The following is a 12,327-nucleotide window of genomic DNA, read 5'->3' on the forward strand; positions in this document are numbered from 1 at the left end:
GGCAATGGTAACCCAGAGCTTATTTAGCTCTTTGTTGTTTCTAGTAACAAGCTGCTTTGACCTAATCTTGTCTATTATCTACTGCTCTTTTATACGACAAACAAATGTCAATCAATACCTAGAGGATTTATCTATGCAGCGCTTTTTCGCAAAAATTGCGAAAGAAAAATAGTTTGTAGGGAGAGATTTTCTTGTAATAAATTAAATGGGCTTTCGTGAACTCTGTTCAGTCTGAAAAAGATGTCAAAATTCGTTAGTTAGCTGCTCCCTATTAAAATTGGGTACTTTCAATTAGGTATGATCGTTAAGAATGAATGAATGAATAAATGAACTTTATTACCCGTAAAAGTATAAAAAACACAAAGTACGGAGTATTATAAATAAACAAAAACAAAAACGATAAACAGCGAAGAAAAAAAATTCAAATTAACAAAAGACAACATGGACTAATTAACCAGTATCAATATGGAAAGGTTAGAGAGAGAAAGGTTTATTTAAACAGCAATCGTAGCTCAAATGATTAATTTGATGTTGGACTAATAAATATTTGTGACAAAGTGTTTTTTGGCCAACAAACTGAACAGTAATAAAATATTTAATTTTAGAGTCACGAAAGAAAGTGTTTAGCATAATTAAATAAGAATTAAAGCTTGTTTATTTATTTTGTCATAAGTTTTTTTTTCTTTTTATAAACCCACAACCTTCAAATTTGAACTGTGACAAACATTAACATTTAATCAGCTAATTTAGATTTGTCGTGTTAGATAGCTTTGAATTGGCTATTTGTGTTTTTACTCAGTGTCTATAGCTTTGTCAATTTTATTTTTGCCATAAAATAAACTAATCAGCATCCCTTTTAAGGGGTATAAACTAATTGAAAGACACTATAAACATGATTATTTTGGAAAGACACAACTATAAAATTAATTGAACACATAAAGCGATTATCAAAAGTGTTTTAATGAAAACGTTAATATTAAAATCAAAGCACAATATTGAGTTTTTGTTTCAGAAAATGTCTATCACAAGCCCTGAAGCACCAAATTCGTACTTTAGAGTCATAAAACCAAAAAAAAAAAAAAAAAAAAAAAAAAAAATAAGCACAGGAACTAAAGAACTGGCCAAACAATGCCAAAGCAACAATATTAGAAAGGGGAAGTAATTCATTAATAAAAAGAAACAAATAAGGGGCAAAATGTCGGAAATTAAAAAGGTAAAAGCTAAAACAAAACTTAAAAAGAGTGCTATAAAATTAGCGCTAAAAAGGCTTAAACTAGAACATATAAACAAGGATAAGAGAACAAAAGAATCAAACGACAAAAACTTGCGTGTCACCATTACCAGAAAAAAAGAACAAAAAATAGCGGTTTATTTTATCAGTAATGATGGGGACAAAAATTTATTCATACCTGGGGGTTAAGCACCGGATGGGGGACAAGATAGGAATGGGTTCAGAAATAGTACATGGCAGGTGGTGTCTGGATGGGAGTGTCTTTTGTGGAAAATATTTTTCGTGCAAAGCTTTATTGTTGCATTTTTTGAAAAACAGAGGCTTAACGTTCCTCTCCTGTGCTCAAGAGTTTCCAGCTCGGCCTTTTTTACAAGGAGCGAGTATGGCACCTTAGCTTCTCTACAAATCATTCTCGGGACTCTCTTTTGAACGGATTCAATTTTTTCTGACTCGACACGGGAGATACCAGGATGACAAACCGGACAACCATATTCAAGATGCGGGTGGGAAAAGGAAGTATAGTTCCTTAAAGAATGGGATAGGGGAACATTAAATTTATTCAAGAAGTAGGGAGAAATACGGATGCATAATCCTTATGGACAATATCTTTAACGTGGATTCACTACTTTAAATTAGAGGAAATTGTAACCCCGAGTAATTTAAAGGAAGACACAGAAAAATCTTGATGGATAGAGTAAAGGAAAAGGACTGAGGTTTTTTGGAAGCTAATTGGCATTATCATAGATTTAGAGGGGTTTACTCTCATGTTTAAGTCCAGTGTGTCATCTGGAGTATCATTTAGGATGCTCATAGGATTGCTTACTAAGTTTTGGTAGCAGGTTTTAACAACCGTTAGATCATCCACAAATTTAGTCGAAAATTCCTTTGCGAGGCTATTTACAATAACAAAAAAAAGGATAGGAGCTAGGTGAGTACCTTAGGGTTATCCATTGTGGACAGGGAGGGGACTGGAATAATGATTCTGTTATTTGACTACCTATGATCTGTTTGATAAAAACGAGGCTATCAATCTCACTAGGAAAGAATCAAAATTGAAATCAGTCACAAGTTTTTCAACTAAAATATTGTAGTTAACAAGGTCCAATGCTTTTTGAAGATCAATGGAAGTTAAATTTAATCAGTAGTAAAGTTTTTCGAGAACTTTATCTGTCGAGACAGTAGCATAACTTTTCCATTTTGATACAGGCCATATAAGAAACGCTTTACGTCCTTCAAACTACCCACCCTAGTTTATTAATGGAAAAGAGGAGACGCAACTGCTACTTGCAAACTGCTAGAAAATGACCGCTCAAGTTAAGTTTTTTCCTCATCCCTCACACGTACGACAAGAGGTCACACAAAGTAGCTGCAAGTCCCCTGTTGACATCAACGTGACCGTCGGCAATTTTACTCCGTACGCGCTGTCTTTTACTGGAACAGCCACTCCGAAGTCACCATCCAGTTCGAAACCATAAATGCGTTCAAAAAGGATTTGATCAGGACTGGACCAATGCAAACTATGGGTCAGCCTGGGATCCCAGACCATAGTCATGTCACATCACAACACTGGTCAATTTAGCAAGATATTTAAAATGAAAAACCATGACATTGTAAAGACCAATATTTAGGCTATTAGAATATAAGCATTTATTGCCTTTAAGTTCAATCGATCAAGTGTTGGATGGATATGAAATATATTCTACGCTAATACTGTATATAGAAATCATTAAGAGTCTACATTGATCATGGGGAATGTGTAACATCCTTATAGGCTTATTGTGGATTAAAAAAATCTAGGCTAGGCCATTTTGCTTACTCAAATAACAAGAATCGTAATTTCAGAACCAAAGGTAGAGAAAAAGCAACTGGCAACTGAAAATTAAGGCAAAATGTTGTTTTGTATAAATTTCAATAGGTATAGACCTGTCATATAGGCCTAGGCAAATTTCAGGGCCCTCTAGAGGGAGAAGAAGTGGAGGCTTGTACTCAAAAACACTTTCCTGGGATATACTTTAGTTTGTAGAACCATCCCCAAAAGTTTCATTTTCCTAACCTTACCCCTTCCAAGATATCCTAGCCAAAAGTTACTAAACTAGAATTTTACCATTAAAAATCAAATGCACCCCAATGGAGCTTTCAGGGAACACCATTCCATTCACCATTGAATTACTTCTTGAACCCTTCAGTATTGGGTGCTAAAACTGTTTTATTTGAGAGACTATTCCAATGGTTTGCTACATAGCAGGAGAAAAACTGTTATTGGTGTCAAGTTTTGATAGACAGTTTAAACTGCTTCTTTGAATGTCTCTCTTGTTAGTGCCAATATTTTGGGAAATTTTAAAATGAATTGGGTGAGAGGTTTTTTATGAAGTAAGCTTAGGCTATGTGTCATAAGTTTAGGCCTATCAGCTCTTTTTTGACAGTAAACCAGAGTAGATAATTTAAGCTCCTTTAAATATCCAGAATAAGGCTTGTCTCATATATTAGATACTGCCTCTTTGGCTCTTCTTTGCACTCCTTCCAAAAGCTGTACATCACCTCTGTATCCTAGTGATGCTATACACATTCAAAAATCCAGCACTAGTCTGACAAGGGCCTTTTACAACCTCATAAAAACATAGGAAGAACTACTGGATATAGTTTTCTTTAAGAGTGCTAGGACAAAGTTTGTATGAGACATGGTATTTTGCAGTTTAAATAAAATCTCTGGAGGCATAGCTATTAGGCTTCACCTTTGCTTATTTTTTCAAAGCATAAGGTAGCATCAAAATGGTAAAAGAAGGGGGTATTTTGCCTTCTGTTTGTTTTTCAATGGTTTTTTTTTCAACTTATATTCCTCTCAGCAGGATTTTCAAGTTCTAACTTAATATCCTTAGCCATTCCTTAGATATTGTCTATTGTACTCTTTTAACAGTCCTACTGCATTTAGTTTGTTTTGGTTTTGTTTTACATCCCCCTAAACTTTTTTAATCCCCTTCAACTCGTTTCCCAACAATAAATCCTGTGATTAAAGAATGGTAAATTGTTTAATTTACAATTGTTGCCTTGGGGGCATTGTATCCCTGAAGGTATTCTGAGGAAAATCACTTTAAAATTTTGGATAGTGTTGAGGAGAAGGGACATCTAATAAGGGTGGCCTATATGCCCTCAATCTTTTTCTGACATCCCCCTCCACAACCTTGTAAGTTTTAACTTAGTGCTCTCAGCTGATCCTTAGATATTGCCAATACACCCTTTTGACAACTAGCAGGCACATAATGGGTTTTGATTGTTTTTGGTATTTCTCTTCAAAGGTGTAAAGCATTATGCCATTCCTATAGGCATAGCTATTTGACCTTCAGGCTATTTTGAACAAAATGGCAATTCAAAAATTTTAATTGAATCTTTTTGGGGAGAAGGCAGCTACAGAGGACATGGGAGGGGAACTGGAACCCCCCTAACCAGTTTAAAAAATCCACCTCAACATTTCTCAAGAGTTTCAACTTAACACCCTCAGCTGTTCTTAATATATTGCAGTTCCACCTTTTTGATAAATTGAATGCAGATAGTGCCTTGTGATTTAATTTAAGATGCACCTCAAAGTTCTCTAAAGTTTCACCTTAATACCCTTGAACTTTTTAGATGCACCCAGAATAAAAGCTTTCCCCTTTTCTAATGATAAATCCTGCATGTAAACAATCAATAAAGTGCATAGTTTACAATCCTTGGCCAGGGGCCATTGGGTCATGAATCTCTGGAAACAATACTATTAGATCTTTTGACTAGTTTGAACAAAATTTGACCATTATTAAGTAGAGGGGCACACATAAAAAGTGCAAGTAAGGAGGAGGGCAGGTTGCCCTCTAATATCTCTTCATCTTCTCCTCATTATATATTGAAAGTTTTAACCTAATACCATCAGGCATTACATCAATACTGCTGACATTCCCTTTTCAACACCAGCCAAGACAAAGTATATTTTGATTGTGCTTTCTGTTTTGATTTTTTATGTGCTACTCCATGTATTTTATTATTGTTTAGTGTGTGTAAAAAATAAGTATTAATGGGGCAGTTTTTACAGCACTTGATGTTTACCAAGTGACAGAGCAATTGCACATTTCTGTCAGTCTGTCTGTTAATCCTGCTTTTACTAGATTGGGCACTTCCAGATAAGCTAGGACAATGAAAGTTGGCAGGCTTATCAGGGACCAGACAAGATTAAATTAAATTTATTCTTGTTTGAATTTTTTAAATTGTCAAGTCTTGTTCAAATTGTTTTATGCAGACCACATAGCTCTAAAAAAAAGAAAGTATAAACACTGCAAATTTGTATGGAGAGATAAGTACTATTATCCCCTTGGGTTAAATAAGAATGGAGTCTAGAACTGGCCTACCTGAACCCTTAAGATTTGTATAACTATTCTGTATGTATCATACATATTTAGAAATATTGCAAGGACTGGTCAATACAGCTTCTTGGAAATTTAAATAAATATACTTAACTTAGTCACATCTACAGCATCATACCTGCCTAATGGAAGGTTGCTATGGATAGCTTGTACTCCTACAGAATTTTTTTTTTCAGAATCTATTTTACTAATTTCTCTTCTTTGATGGAGAATGCCCCCATCATGTGCCTGGTATTTTAAATTATAAGTACTGGTGGTTAGAATGCAATCAGTTACAATTACTAGATACAAAAAAACAGTAAAGAAAGAACAAATGTAAATCATTGATGTAACTGAGAGCCCTAGCCCAATTCTGCACACAAGACAAAAATAATATAATACAATATTATTATAATACAATATTATACTATTAATAATATATTAATATAATTATGTAATGAAAAATACAGCTGTTTAAAAGGGTCAAAAGTTGTTCTTAGTTCTTTAAAAATCATTTAAAAAACCTCTTATAAACTAAACTTTTATATTCCTTTCTGTACTCTTCCCTGTGTAAAAAAAAATAATACTCATTTGTATTTTTTCAGCCTTTTCTTGATGGAGACAAGACAGCCAAGCCCAATCATCAAAGATGCTTTTGGAGAAAAGTTTTAGAGACGCTTCAAATAATATTTCTGATAGTCACAGTTTTCATAATCTTTGCATCCTTCCAAAATGTATTTCAATCCCAAAAGCCAGAAATTCAATTTAAAAGATCTGCTCCAGTATCATGCAGGTAATTTAATAAAATTATCTTCTACTTTGATACATAGGTGCACACATATTTAAGCCCTGAGAGAGAGGGGTTCAGAGGAATTTTTCAAAAGAAGAAGGGGATACTTTTGACTAATTTTAGGGCATGACTTGACTAATATTTGACATGATATGACTAATATTTGAGGACATGACTTTGGAAAGGGATGTCCAATTCCTTTTTAAGGTTAAGACTTGTGATACTCAAATCTAATCTCATTTCCTTTTTAGCATGAATTTCATGTCATATATAGTCTATGCATAATGCTGCCTTAATCCTTTAATACCTTTTTCAAAAATATTTTGTGGCATCAGATTACTAAAAAATTAAGGACAAACAAATTTAATTCATTGTTTAGAGACAAATTAGGGACACATTCAAATTTAATATTTTTTCCTTTTTAGTATTTATTTCACTTCATCTATAGTCTATGCATGGCGCTGCCTTAATCCTTTAATGCCTTTTAAAACATCTTTTCTGGCATCAGATTCCTAAAAATTTAGGGTCAGACATGGTATTAGCAATCCCCCCCCTCAGAATCAATAAACGGGGTTTTAGAAAAAAAACCTCCATCTGGAGATTGCTGCAAGTAGAGTTAAAATGTCTCACAGAGCTGTTTTGTTTTAAAGCTTGTGAGAGCTGGGGATGTGCTCATGAAATGCAGCCATTGACACCAGATCAAGTCTCTCACTTAGGCTTCGTGCAGCTCGGTTTCGTGTTGCAATTCACCCATCCCTGATTTTTGATCTTCTAGAGTGATGGCGTTAGGGTATTAGGAGCCCCTATAATAAATGGGCATCCTTTTTCCAAACATGCCTCATACAAGACTGGTACAGATGAAAATGCTTATTGTCTTATTTTAAGCATAGGCCAAAGAGTTTATCTAAAGGAATGCAAACTTTGTATCCCATAATTAACAATTAAATAAACCCGTTTACCATTCCTAATTAAGATAGTTCTGTTTTCTCTTTACCTCTAGATAATTTTTATGTATTTATGGTTTTTCTTTTTTTCAATAATTTTAGTTCCCTCTTTGACTGACTGACGTTCCCTGAAAATTGTGTTTGAAGAAATATTAGCTTTTGAATATCTAATGACTCCCTACCCTTGCTCCACTAAGATGCTTCTGTTTCAGGCGAGAGGGGGATTGAAATAGCTTTGATTAATCTATAAGCAAGATTGCTTTACCATTAAGGAATGAGGTTGGCTGATTCTTTGAAATTTTTAAGATCTAAAAAGGTACTACAAAATATTCTACAAAATAAAACATTTTTTCTGACTTGACTTTTTTTATTTTTAAGTTTAAGAGCAAAAATATGCCTACTACTTATGTCACATTCCTGTTGTAGAAAAATGTGTTAATATCTATGTGATATAGTATTTACGGGTTTCCAGTAAGATTTATAAGGAATATACAAACATTACAAATTCTGTATACATCTCTAATATATATATATATATATATATATATATATATATATATATATATATATATATATATATATATATATATATATATATATATATATATATATATATATATATATATATATATATATATATATATATATATATATATATATATATATATATACATATAATATATAATATTATATATATATATATATATATATATATATAATATATATATATATATATATATATATATATATATATATATATATATATATATATATATATATATATATATATATATATATATAGCTAAGAGTAGTTGCAACCCTTTTGAAAAGTCTCCATCTTTCAGTGAACTGAACTTAGCAAACTGCGGTTGTTTTCAGAATCAAACATTAGTGAGGCTAGAGATTTTACCAGTGGAAAAACGATAGGAAACACACGTGAATTTAATTACTGCGTAAGGCATGCGATCAAAAGCGGGACTATCGACTGATCAAGCAAAACTTTTTAGTAATAAGGCTTTAAGGATGCCCAGTGTTTTCTAGTCAAAAAAATAATTTTTCAGTGTTTTAAGTCAAAGTAAGATAGTTTGTTCGCCTCATCAAGTAAGACTATGCAGTAGACAGGATTCAAACATGTTCAGTGTTTTTTAGTCAATAATTAGTATTTCTTAGTTTTATAGTTAAAGCAGGACTATTATTCGACTCATCCGGCAAATCTATATAGTAAAAAGGCTTTAAACATGCCTAGTGTTTTTAGTAAAAGCAAGAGCTAAGAGCTCATATGGCACTTGTGACGAGGCAAGAAGAGCTAAGAGCCAAGAGATCATATGGTATGAGCTCTAAAAAAATTATAAGAATCATTAGATTGATTTAAAAGGAAAATCAGAGGCTTAATGCCGGTCAGGATTTAAAATAAGAGCTCTGAGCCACGAATTCCTTCTAAATGTTAAAATTCATTAAGATCCGATCAGCCACTCGTAAGTTATAAATACCTCAGTTTTTCTAATTTTTCCTCTCCCTTTAGCCCCCCCCCCTCAGATGGTCGAATCTGCGAAAACGACTTTATCAAGTCAATTTGTGCAGCTCCCTGACACGCCTACCGATTTTCATCGTCCTAGCACGTCCAGAAGCACCAAACTCGCCAAAACACTGAACCCTCCCCCAACTCCCCCAAAGAGAGTGAATCCAGTACGGTTACGTCAATCACACGTCAAGGAAATTTGCTTATTCTATCCGCCAACAGTCATCCCGATTCCTCCACTCCCAGTGTTTTCCAAGAAATTCCTTCTAAAATTCAAATTTCATTAAGATCCAATCACCTATTCGTAAGATAAAAAATACCCCAATTTTCGCGTTTTCCAAGAATTCCGGTTTCCCCCTCCAACTCCCCCCAATGTCACCAGGATCTGGTCGGAATTTAAAATTAGAGCTTTAAAGCACAAGATCCTTCCAAATATCAAATTTCATTAAGATCTGGTCACCCTTTTGTAAGTTACAAATACCTCAATTTTCAAAATTACCCCCCCACCCAACTCCACCAAAGAGAGCAGATCTGGTCCGATTATGTCAGTCACGTATCTTAGACAGGTTTTTATTCTTCCCATCCAGTTTCATCCTGATCTCTCCGCTTTAAGTATTTTCTAAGATTTCCAGTTTCCCCAACTGCCCCCCCCCCCTCAATGACACTGGATTCGGTTGAGATTTAAAATAAGAGATCTGAGTTACGAGGTCCTTCTAAATATGAACCTTCGTGAAGATCCGATCACTCCTTCGTAAGTTAAAAATACGTCATTTCTTCTAATTTTACAGAATTACCCCCCCCCCCCCAATAGAGCGGATCCGTTCCAATTATGTAAATCACGTATCTAAGACCTTTGCTTATTTTTTCCACCAAGCTTCATCCCGATCCCTCCAATCTAAGCGTTCTCCATGATTTTAGGTTATCCCACCCCAAACTCCCCGCAATGTCACCAGATCTGGTCGGGATTTAAAATAAGAGCTTTGAGACATGATATCCTCCTAAATACCAGATTTCATTGAGATCCGATCACCCTTTCGTAAGTTACAATACCTCATTTTTTCTAATTTTTCAGAGTTACCCCCCCCCCCCAACTACCCCAAAGATAGCGGATCTGTTCCAGTTATGTCAATCATGTATCTAGGACTTGTGCTTATTTTCCCACCAAGTTTCATCCCGATCCCTCCACTTTAAGTGTTTTCCAAGATTTTAGATTTCACCCTCCCGACCCCCCCCCCCCAATGTCACCATATCCGGTCGGGATTTAAAATAAGAGCTCTGAGAAACGATATCCTTCTAAATTTCATTGAGATCTGATCACCCGCTTATATATATATATATATATATATATATATATATATATATATATATATATATATATATATATATATATATATATATATATATATATATATATATATATATATATATATATATATATATATAAATCCGATCACCCTTTCGTAAGTTACAATACCTCATTTTTTCTAATTTTTCAGAATCCCCCCCCCCCCCAACTACCCTAAAGATAGCGGATCTGTTCCAGTTATGTCAATCATGTATCTAGGACTTGTGCTTATTTTCCCACCAAGTTTCATCCCGATCCCTCCACTTTAAGTGTTTTCCAAGATTTTAGGTTTCCCCCTCCCGACCCCCCCCCCCCCAATGTCACCATATCCGGTCGGGATTTAAAATAAGAGCTCTGGGAAACGATATCCTTCTAAATTTCATTGAGATCTGATCACCCGTTTATATATATATATATATATATATATATATATATATATATATATATATATATATATATATATATATATATATATATATATATATATATATATACATATATATATATATATATATATATATATATATATATATATATATATATATATATATATATATATATATATATATAGAATTGTTGCAGTCTAAGCAGGTAGTTTTGCTTGATCAGCGTAAAGAGCGGGGCGTTGAGGAGGAAAAGCCCCTTTCATATACGGAGTAATTTCTGTTCGTTTTGAGTTTTAATGTTGCTCTTTACTTTCATTTAAAAAAAACTTTTTTTTTTATTTAATTTCTGGACGTTTTTGAATTAAAACATGTTTTGATCTTGGCTCTCCGGACATAAATAATTAAAACAAAGTTTGCATATTAATTAATTGCAATTAATCGGAAGATTTTGAGAAAAAGGAGCGAGGGAGGAGGCCTAGTTGCCCTCCAATTTTTGATTACTTAAAAAAGCAACTAGAACTTTTAATTTTGTACAAACGTTTTCGTTGGTAAAAAATATATGTAACTTACGAATTAACTTATGTAACGAACTTCTATATTCGTATGCTTTTATTGCGTATATGAGGGGGTTCAACCCTAGTCGATACCTCGCTCTTTACACTAAAGCTTAAATTTTGTCCCAATTCCTTAACAATGACCTCTGAATCACAAAGGCCGTAGAATAAACAATTGAAATTACTAAAAATACTTTACTCTAAAGAGTGAGGTATAACGAGGAGGTAAACCCCTCGTATGCTTAATAATTTTTGTTCGTTTTAAGTTTTAATGCTGCTCCTTACTTTCAGTAGAAAAAAAACTTTTCATATTTATTGTTTCATTGTTTTTTCAAATAATGCTAGAAAACCCTGCGCCCCCTTCATTGAAATTCTCTTCCCCCGTGAGCAGTTTCTCCATTGAAATATCCTCCCCGGTAACCCTACCCCCTCAACTCTTCCCCCCAAACCGAAAAATAACCCCGAAAACTTCTGTACACTTCCCAGTAACCATTACTATATGTAAACACAGGTGAAAGTTTGTAACTTGCAGCCCCTCCCACGGGGACTGCAGGGGAGTAAGTCGTCCTTAAAGACACAGTTATTAGGTTTTTCGACTATGATGAATAAAATGGCTATCTGAGGATTTTGATCCGGTGACTTTTGGGAAAAAATGAGCGTGGGAGGGGGCCTAGGTGCCTTCCAATTTTTTGGTCACTTAAAAAGGGCACTAGAACTTTTAATTTCCGTTAGAATGAACCATCTCGCAACATTTTAGGACCATTCAATCTATGCGATCATGCCTGGGAAAAAAACAACAAAAAAACAAATAAACACGGATCCGTGATTTCTCTTCTGGCAAAAAAAAATGCAAAATTCCACATTTTTGTAGATAGGAGCTTGAAACTTCTACAATAAGGTTCTCTTATAAGCTGAATCTGATGGTGCGATTTTCGTTAAGATTGTATGACCTTTAGGGGGTGTTTTCCTCTATTTTCTAAAATGAAGCAAATTTTCTCAGGCTCGTAACTTTTGATGGGTATAACTGATCTTGATGAAACTTATATACTTAAAATCAGCATCTCATGCGATTCTTTTGATGTAACTATTGGTTTACATACTAGGTGAGTGTAACTTTCAGAAACTTTTAGGAATTGATATTTGAACTAATTCTAGAAACTTTTGCCCACTTTTGTCAACTACTTTGTTTAA

The 12,327-nt window shown here is 33.9% G+C and overlaps 1 protein-coding gene across 2 annotated transcripts in view; it reads left to right on the forward strand.

Moving 5' to 3' along the window:
- The first annotated feature begins 2,734 nt into the window (after positions 1–2,734).
- Positions 2,735–12,327, forward strand: part of LOC136029978 (5'-3' exonuclease PLD3-like) — a 138,153-nt gene continuing 128,560 nt past the window's right edge. For both annotated transcript variants that reach the window (XM_065708546.1, XM_065708547.1), the window contains exons 1-2: positions 2,735–2,841; positions 6,204–6,391. In XM_065708546.1, coding sequence (XP_065564618.1) covers positions 2,782–2,841; positions 6,204–6,391 — 248 coding nt within the window. In that variant the 5' untranslated portion in view covers positions 2,735–2,781. The remainder of the gene's footprint in view (positions 2,842–6,203; positions 6,392–12,327) is intronic.

This window comes from Artemia franciscana, chromosome 8, assembly GCF_032884065.1.
Source record: "Artemia franciscana chromosome 8, ASM3288406v1, whole genome shotgun sequence".
NCBI lineage: Eukaryota > Metazoa > Arthropoda > Branchiopoda > Anostraca > Artemiidae > Artemia > Artemia franciscana.